Source organism: Euphorbia lathyris, chromosome 7 (genome assembly GCF_963576675.1).
Source record: "Euphorbia lathyris chromosome 7, ddEupLath1.1, whole genome shotgun sequence".
Lineage (NCBI taxonomy): Eukaryota > Viridiplantae > Streptophyta > Magnoliopsida > Malpighiales > Euphorbiaceae > Euphorbia > Euphorbia lathyris.
This window is the reverse complement of record NC_088916.1, coordinates 8,325,476-8,335,735: the sequence shown is the minus strand read 5'-3', so window position 1 is coordinate 8,335,735 and position 10,260 is coordinate 8,325,476. Positions and strand designations below refer to the sequence as shown.

Genomic DNA, 10,260 nt, shown 5'->3' with positions numbered 1-10,260 from the left:
CATTGCCCCCCGCCTGCGGGCTAGCCTCCAGTCCCCCACTCGCTGGTGGCGACTTTTCTGCCATAGGAGTTGTAGACGACGGCTGTCGCTCTAAATCCGTAAGAATACGCGCCGTTATTCCAATCACCGGAACCTCGGTGTCTTTTGTCTGTTGGCGGCTCACCCGTTGGGGTTGCGGTTTCTTTTTATCAGTTGCAGCTGCGATTGAGTTGACTTTTTCTGCTATAGGCTTCCTGTTATGTCGACAATCATAAGCCATATGCCCAATACAGGAGAAGATTCGACAGAAACTGGGTAATCGTTCGTAAACGACCTCTATCCATAGCTGCTTACCGTGTCGTTCAATACCAAGTTTGACTGGCAGCTCTGTAGCTAGATCAACGTCTAGGAGCAATCTAGCGTAATGCCCAAAATCGCCATCCAGAGTGGCAGCATCAAGGCGCAGTAATCCACCAATACCTTTAGCAATATCATCCAAAATCTGAGTATCCCAGTACTCCCAAGGTAGTGAGTATAGGCGAACCCATACCTGAGCATGTGTAGACTTTTCTGTCAAAGGATCGAAATTCGGAACCCACGGCTGCAGGCGGAAAGTTCCTGGCTTCGTGTTGACTGCCCCGCTGGCTAGTATCTGCGCCTTAGCGTTCTTCGACTCCAGGTTAACATGGAAATATCCCTTACCTATAGAGATTAACCTCTAAGGCTCCTTCAATCCCCAGATTTTGTTTAAAGTCTGCTTCAATTCGGCGACCTTCCACGGAGTATCCCCCTTATTCAGAACAAGAAGGCCAATCAGCGAATTCGCACACAGCTCAACCCTGCGATCATACGCAGCTTGATTAATCTGGATGGTCTTAATGCCACCCACCTCAGAGATAGTCGCCGCCGACGCAGAAGCAATCTCCGGCTGTTTCGTGAGTACACCGGCGTAAGAACGGTGAACGAGTTGTGGATTAGGAGGAGGGATTAAGTCTGTGTTGAACCGATATTTTGGATTGAAGAGAACTCCTATTCCCACGTACTCGTCCCCGAGGGAAGGGTTAGGTTTTGGTGAGGCGGCCATGGCAGCCAGACGGCGGCCGGCAAATCTAGGTTAGCCGCAGAGTGGTGGCGCCTAGGGCAAAAGGATCTTAATACTAATTCCTTAATTATAATATCAATGTGTGGTCAAGGGTGGAGAGACGGGGAGTCACGATGTCCAAAAGATCCATCAACCCCAAAACTAACAGTGAAAACGCAAAGTACATTAAATTATTCGTACATTGTTAAGCATATAAATTTCGTCGGTAATATTGAATAGTCAGAATCTGTAACTGATTTCATATCACTATCAAATTATGTCATGAGCCTTCAATCGCGAATTTTGAGTCTAACTCCACAATTATGTTCTATATATATTAATGTAACGAAATAGTAAAAGAGAAAGGGAGAGAATGACCTTGGGGCCAAGCGGGCCTTTTCTCCACATAGGAGTAACATTAGTATTGCAGTTCATATTTGTGCACCTCTTGTTTTGATCAATATAGAGTCCAAATGGTTGTTGCCTTGAGTCCTTTCGAGAATTTGAAGAAGATGACGATGATGATGCAGAGCTTATGTGATCACCCCCTTCATCTATTATATTGATGAATTTTTATTAGGGAATAATACTAATTGTGTGATCACTTTAATTTTTTATAAAGGAAAACGTAAATTAGCTACCATAATTGATGTTATTAGGAAATTGATGGTGGGGTAAAATTGGAATTCCAACAACAGATACAGCAAGAGGAGTGGTGTGATATTGAAGATGATGACTTCCATTATGAATGAAGTAATTGCTATGACTTCCAATTTGGGTTGAGCTTGCATTGAAGTGCATATTTGGCATACCATTTCCTATATTGCTTACAATACTGTTATTCATTCCTGAAAAAAAAAATTATACAATTATATGAAGAATTTATTTTCATTAAATATAGTGAGAAAGAATAAAAATTTAATAATTTTCAAAAAAAAATATTAAATTTTAAGTATTGAATATCAACACAATTGAAATTTGAAAAAAAAAATCAATTAAATAGCTGGGATGTTTGCCGCATGCCCTTCTTCGCTAACCAATCTTTAATTAAAAAAAAGAATGGATTTGAGAGCATGTATATTTTTTAATATACACAAAAAAAGAATATATGATAATACAAAATTATTCAAAAGGAATATAAATATTTTTATATAAAATTTTAACACATTATTTTTTATAATGTTGGACTAAACTTTGAATTTTCATATTTTACTTTATTAGTCCAAATGAGACTTATTTTAATTTGAATAAATTTTAAATTGAATTATCCGATAATTTTTATTATTAAAAGGCTGGTCACTCAATCAATTAAAAAAAATAAATACTACCCAATAAATGAAAAGCAAATAAATGCTATATTTATTATTAAAATCTAATTAAAGGTAGAAAAGTAATTGAGAGTTTTATGCAATGTCCATACCATCAATCACTCCATAGTTCATAGGAGTTGGAGTTGCTATATTGACCATCCCAATAGTATTGATGCTTCCTTGACTTCCTCCAATATTTATCATTCTGTTGTCGTTTGGTAATTGCTGTTTTAATTAAGATGCATATTAATTAGTTAATTAGACAAATGCTAGGTGCAATTTTATAATTCTAAGATAATTACATACAATAATTAAATATTTAAAATATCATTTAAATATATTAATTTTTTCAATTTTATGTTTTGTAATTATTATACCAAAATTAATTTACCTTTATAATATTAATAAATTTTAATTAGTATATAAAATTGAGATATATATAAAATAAATTTAAAAGTATAATAAATTACATATTTTTCATTGAATTATAAAATAAATATGTTACTATTTTATTTATATTTACATGTTAGTAATAATAATAATAGTTTTTTTGTTTAGAAAATAATCATAATAATAGTTATAGTTCAAGAAGTTTATGTTTTATACTTTTTAATTTTTATGTATATTGAATTTTATAATTCTTTTTTAATCAATGATAAATTTATTCAATGCTTAGAGAATTTGTACATAAATTTTATAATATTATATTAGTATCATTTTTTTATAAAAATATTAGTATTTTACTAGTTTTAAAAAATAAAATATCATTTATAAATTTTGTCAATCCTAATTCAACATGTAACCTTTGACCTTTTACCCTTTTTAATTAGTGGAATGATATTTTCCCGGTTGAGGGTTTGATACTGGTCATTCGGTTGATCCCAATTCTAAATTAACGATAACAAAAAATACTTAATTATTGAAATTTTTATGGTAATAATACTTTTAGTTGGTTTTTTTTCACTTAATATGTATATATAACCAATAAAAGTGAAGTATTAAACAGAATATTTTTAGAACTCAGAATATTTTTAGAACTTGGGAAAAGGGATCATCGGAGGCGGGTATGGATCTGGATATGGAGCTCTGAATGGAGGGTATTCAAAAGGTGGTATTGTAAGGCATACGGTTGTGTGCAAAGAAAAGGGGTCGTGTTACAAGAAGAAGCTTAGGTGTCCGGCTAAGTGTTTCACCTCTTATAGCCGGTCAGGGAAGGGTTATGGCGGCGATGGAGGCGGTGGCGGATGCACTATGGACTGCAAGAAGAAGTGTGTTGCTTATTGTTAGATATTAATGTGGCGTTATGGCAACCGGTAGCCGGTAATAATATAATATTTATAAGTATTACTTGGTGTTTTCCTAATTCCTAGTATTTATATATTTTTGAATTTTAATTAATATAATTATAGATAAAACACTTGACTTGAGTTCTTTTGTTTTGGAATTTTCCTCCATCTTTGGGATATATATATATATATTATAAAATCGTATAAGTGTATTTTCTTATGTTAATCAGTGTGTAAAATATTTATTTGATGAATATATATAAATATATATATATATATATATATATAGTGGTATGTACATCATAATGGGAGAAATTAGAGAAATATTGGGCCTAATAAAAAATTACACACTTTAAATCTAAGCTGTCGATTTTAATTATTTGCTATGGCGGAATTTAACAATGACATGACACTTCAAAGTCAAAGTTTTAGCTAAACGAGTCTTATGATATGGCAGGAAATATAAGAGTTAGATTATTTTCAAGAGATTCTTCTACTGTATTTTTAAGTTAAATTTTAAAGAGTTTATGTTAAAAACTAATTCAAATAGATTATAGACTTTTAGTCACTCCTCGAATCAACAGTGCTTTCTCTAATTTATTTCTTCTTATTGTTGGTAAATAATTTTAATAATAAAAAACAAATAAGTAATGAATATGAGAAGTATTGTTAGAGATGATATATTTTTTTCTTATACTTTTAAAGATTAAAAGCTAATTGTTTATATTTCTTTAGAGAATAAACTAAAAGTTCTTTATAGTTTTTTTTCTTTGTTTTTTTTGTGAGAAACCGAGATGCTCTTAATGGTCCAAAATTAACAAGTTTTTTGTCCTAAGTTTAATTAAATTAGATAAATTTCAAATATTAGTCATGAAAGGCCAATGTTTTGTTTATATATTTTTGCACCAATTGATAAATGTAATTCAAAAAGTAAGAATTTCATGTTTTTTTTACAATTTTAGTTTATTGTAATGCCTACTTGTATCATTAGATTCATGAATAAATTATCCTCACTCAATCAAAGTAAACAGTAGTTATTAATACCTGATGAGCAGTAAAGGGATTAATGAAGTTAAAGTTGGGAGCAGGAAGAACATGTTGTTGTTGATTATCATTTTGATACGGTAAACCCAGTTTCAAGCTCAAGTCCATATTTCTTGCATCATCTCGGTTTCCTGATCTAACATAACATGATTCATGATTCATTTCCTGTGTTTATATTACAATGAAAATTCAAGCAAAATTATAAAAAATGTTTGAAAAATAAACTCATATGACTGTAATAAAGTGATATGGAAGTATAAAAATGATTAAAAAATAATATTAAATTAATAAACCCATATTTCTTAGATGATTCATGATCCATTTTCTGTGTTTATTCATGATTAAATGAAAATTCAAGCAAAATTATAAAATGGCAGTATAAGAAATGATTAAAAAATAATATTAAATTAATAAACTAATTTGTCTGTAATTTCAGATTATAAACTGATGCATTACCCTTTTTTCCTGTGTTTATTTAACAATGAAAATTCAAGCAGATGAGAGAAGAGCGAGAATATATAGTAGCAATTTTTACTGTCATAGTTAAAAAAAAAAAAAAAAAAAACAACAACCAAAATTAGGATAGAAGAGATATTCAAAAATAATATTAAAATTAGATTATAAACTGTCCATTACTGCCAAGTTAAAAAATAAAGAAACAACCAAAATTAGGGATTCAAAAACAATATTAAAATAAAAAACTGATTTGGCAGTAATATTAGATTAAGCCAAAAAATAATGTGCAGAAGAATGATTACGATTTTAACTGTGTCATTCATGCATCAGTCTTCAAAGTTTTTGTTTGTGTAAAAACACTATTTGATCTCATTTATTTGTGTGTGAAAACACTCTGATCTAATCTTCAAGATCAGATGGAATTACCACAAAACAAAAGAATTGACATTTAAACATCTATTTGATCCAATCTTCAAGATCAGATGTCATACATGTTGTTGATTTGATTTTAACAAAAACTTTTCGTAAAGGGTAATGGAAAACTGTGTCATCAGTCTGTGAAACTTTAACAAAAAGTTTGAAAGACAACAAAATGGTCTTGTAAAAACACTCTCTGAAACAGTTTTGTGGAAAGACATGAAAACATAAAAAGAAATTGTGGAAAGATACTTACCTCAGGAGTGCTTAATTGCTGGGAGAGAGAGAGAGAGAGAGAGACCTTGAGCTATTAGCTTTGATGAGAATTGTGAGAGAGAGACCTTATTTATTAAGAAATTCTGCCCATTACCAAATGTGAAGAAACTGTACAGCTCATTTATAAAAAAATCCCTTACAGTACATAGATCCTTTTATTATTGTTTTTTCATACTTGAAAATAACTATTCTATATCAAAATTCTCCTTCATAGGCCCAAAAATTAAAATAAAAGAAAGGATAGTCAAATTCAAGGACTTGTAAAATAAAATCTTGAAACAGCAATAGAAGTGAAAACAGTTCAGACATTTGATCTTGGTATATCAAGAATCCCAGCAATTGATAGCCCATTAACAAACCATCCAACAACAAGCAGGCCCTTTTGTCCATCTTCGTCAATAAGGCCAAAAACCGCAAAAGTGCCAGTCCATAGCATATATGTGTTGCATATTTATATACTTAGCAATGGTGTATATGTAGTTGTTAGCTTGTATCCTATTTAGATCACATAGAACAGTGGGTGAAGACTATGTTGTTCTTGGCAGTAGTGAAGTTGTCAAAAGGACTATATTTTTTACCCAAGACGGAGACAATATTCTACCATTCTTGGGATTTTAGCCTGAAGTTAATTTTGCTAATCCTTCTTTATGTAATGATCTTAAATTTGATTTTTCTTCAGGTCCAACCATTGTAACTAGAAGCTTTTCTGTGCTAAAGCCAGGCCTTCATGGTTTCCTTAGATCTTGCCTCGTTTTGTATTGTTTAGTTTAATTCATAGCTTTTGTGCATATATAAAGCAATTATAAACCTCAGAGGAAATTAGTGGTAAAATTTGAGTTGAGTGGCAAGAGAACTATATAATATGTAATTTTCTTATCTGATATATCCTTCCACATTTATAATTCTTGAAAACAAGGGATATATAGAAACTCTTTATACATATAGCTTCACCCTCTATATATATATATATATGGATGTACCTCTAAATGTTAACCAGAATATATGCACAATTGATGTAGAGCTAAGGTACTTGGACTGCATTTTATATCTCTTAAATGATTCAAATATTGTTATATAGATAATATATATGAAATTATTATAATCGTCAACTGAATTTAACTGCTTTTAGTACTTGATTCCCTTTTCTGCCAATAGAAATAAATGATATACTTTTTTTTTTCTATTTTCAATCTGGTAATTGGTGCTTCTTGAAATTTCAGGTTTTACTTTTGATGCACAATTTTTTTTTCGTATATCACTTGTTATGTTCTTCTTTCTATGACATTCTTCATGGTGTGGAATATTTCCACAAGCTAAGGTAGTTTCATCTGAGAAATTCAGTGTTTTATGCTTCGAGTTTTTGATGTAAATTCAATCATCATTTTATTAGGTGTCTAAAACCCAAAGATAGATCTTATATTAATGTATGATAATTTCAACTAAGGCTAAAGCTAATATTATTGTGCCTTTTTGCTGTAATATTATATCTTGAGTTGCTAAGCAGAAGAGTTTTTTTTTTTTATATATTTTAAGACATTTTGTATCGAATAGCAAATATGTACTAAAGTATAATTTTTTTTCCATTAATGCTATTTTGTCTAAAAAAATTTTACATAGAGTTTTGCCCCCCTCCCTCAAATCCTGGCACTGATCTTAGTAGCCAAGTTGTGATCTACTTAGTTGAACTTTGTTTCAATTATGAATATGCTCTTTCATACGCAATTAAATGGTTTTCATGTATTGATTTATTCTTGCTTCCATGATTTTATCGAATAACAAATATGTACTAAAGTATATTTTTTTTCAATTAATGTTATTTTGTCTTAAAAAAATTTACATAGAGTTTTGCCCCCTTCCTTCAAATCCTGGCACTGATCTTAGTAGCCAAGTTTTGATCTACTTAGTTGAACTTTGTTTCAATTCTGAATATGCTCTTTCATGCGCAATTAAATGGTTTTCATGTATTGATTTATTCTTGCTTCCATGATTTTGTTTACATCTCTAAACAAATGGCTTTTAGCTATTATATGATGCTCTAATATGATTCAGTTGAATATGCACTTGATAAGTGGCATCATTTTTGTTATCACTTACTGAGGGTTTAATTTTGTTAGTTTCCTTCTTTAATTTGTAAAGTTAAGAGTGTTATTCATTAAACTCTACTGGTTTATAGTGCTCTGTTCAATCCAAATCATTATAAATATTTTTAATAATAAGCTTTGTAATCATTATAAATGATTCTAGTTAGCGTATTTTTCGCTGTTATAATTAGAGTATTTTATTATTATTATAAATATTTCTAATAAACGTATTATTAATAGTTATACATAGATTCTAACACGGGAAAATTTCCATTCATGGTAAGTTAGTAATGAGTGAAATTATTCGGCTCATTAATACTTTTAGGTGCTGCCTGATAAAACTGAAAATTAAGTGTTGATCAATAAATAGTTTAACTGCTGAATATTATAAAGGTTTAAAAAATTAAGCTATAAAGTATTTGGTTTCTACTAAAAATTAAGTGTGAATGTAATTAGTGTATTTGATAACTACAATACGAGAAAATACAAAATAATCAATGGATAATTTTACCCTTTTATTTTTTTTTATAAATTTTAATCCATTTATATTAATTCAACTAATATAAAAAAAATATTATAAATTTAATAAATATTATAAATTCTGAAATAAAACTAAAAGTAATGGACAAAAATTAAAGGAAGGAATCCATCTGTTTAATAACCAATATACTAAAGAATCCATATAGGAAATTCGTGGGCGTGTCTGGTATCAGAGCCTGGGGGGTATATTTATAGAAAATTCGTATTTATTTTGGAAAGATCTTTTGTAAGAATAATTTATTTTCCTGAGTGTTTTTGCCTAAGTTTATGTCTAGGTAGTAAGCCAGTGGAAATGTTGTGAAACCTAGAAAATGCTTTGGATTGTAAGGAAAATAATTTATTATTGCAAATAATCTTTTTAAAATTGATACCTTTTTCTGTAGAACTACCTCTACAAATTCTGTATCAACCACTTCTTCTGATTCCAAGAAAATAATAGAAGATTAAATAAAACGTCTTATTCTTTGGTTACATTAAAACTTGTCCCTGGACGATAAAAACGACTGCCCAGAATACATAAATTGAGGTTTTGGTCTCAACGGAAAAGTGTCCCTCAACGAAAAATTAAATAAAATTTTCCTTCGCTAATCAGAATTTTTTTGTGGTGGCCGGAAAATTATATCGCGGTTGCCGGAATCTAGAAACTTGTTGCTAGAATCTGGAACCTAGCACCAGAATCTGAAAACAATACATTAGATTTTCTGTAAAAATAGTGAATTGTAAAGGTAAATGGAGAGAGAAAGTCTAAGAATTAATTAAGGAGAGAGAAATATGATCTGCATTTATTGAGGGGCTATTTTATTTTGGTTCCATTGGATGGGTTGAAACCATTGAAGACTTTTCCATATATATATATATATATATATATATATATATATATATATATATATAAGATCTTGAAAACAAAAGTTTATGGTGATGATCTTATTGACTTCCTAAATTTATGATTTAGATTTGAATGATAAAGACATTTTTTTATTTTCTATTCTTCTTTGAAGATAGGATCAAAAAGGTTTCACATGAAACTACAACTGAGAACAAAAAATGTGTCTGGATAGTCGAGTTTGGATACATTATAGTTTGAATACAGTCATGCATGAACACCAAAACAAATCCCTTTACTTTTTACTAATCATAATCATTATTATTTTTTGTCCTAATCCTAATCTTTTTTTTTTATAGAAATTGGGACGAGACAGAACTTGGGCGGGGTGAGCACCCGTGGTCCAAGAACTGACAAACCCGCAATATATTAATAAACGAAAAATGAGTGTTTGAACAAGAGAAGAGGAAGGAGAACAAACAAAAAGAAGAGGGGAGAAGAAAAGTTTAGGAAAGTCAAGAAAAATGCAAGTAAGAAATACTACAAATATCATCATTGATAAACCTATGTCAAAAACTAGGAGATGAAGGCCACCAATTGATCACTGAGGAAGAGACTCCAAACTTTGTCAGTGCATCAGCAACTCTATTTCCTTCCCTAAAGATGTGTGAAAAAAGAATGTTCATCCTAGAGCAAATACTGAGGCAATGCATCCATTCTTGACGAATACTACAAGGAACATCCATGAACGATGTGTAAGCAGATTAACAACGTACATTGAGTCTGACTCAACCCAAAGCTGATGCCAATTTTTCTCCCATGCAAGTTCAATTGCAAAAATAGCGGCTCTCAAAGAAACTATTCCATAAGAAATTCCACTTAATAGGCCCAAAAACTAAAGCAAAAGAAATGATTAAAATTCAAGGAATTATGAAATAGTTTTCTCAGCATTCAACATTTTAATAAA

The 10,260-nt window shown here is 30.4% G+C and overlaps 1 protein-coding gene across 1 annotated transcript; it reads left to right on the top strand.

Moving 5' to 3' along the window:
* Nucleotides 1-1,061: 1,061 nt before the first annotated feature.
* LOC136235986 (uncharacterized) lies at nucleotides 1,062-3,657 on the top strand. The gene is made up of 2 exons (XM_066026113.1): nucleotides 1,062-1,092; nucleotides 3,419-3,657. The coding sequence occupies exons 1-2, from the start codon at nucleotides 1,062-1,064 to the stop codon at nucleotides 3,655-3,657; spliced, it is 270 nt and encodes an 89-aa protein (XP_065882185.1).
* The last annotated feature ends 6,603 nt before the right edge of the window (nucleotides 3,658-10,260 follow it).

Excerpts from the sequence above, each read along its gene's own strand:
- LOC136235986 (XM_066026113.1), top strand. The coding sequence starts at position 1,062 with ATGGCAGCCAGACGGCGGCCGGCAAATCTAG. Across the intron at positions 1,093-3,418 it reads ACGGCGGCCGGCAAATCTAG|GGATCATCGGAGGCGGGTAT; the intron begins GTTAGCCGCAGA and ends ACTTGGGAAAAG.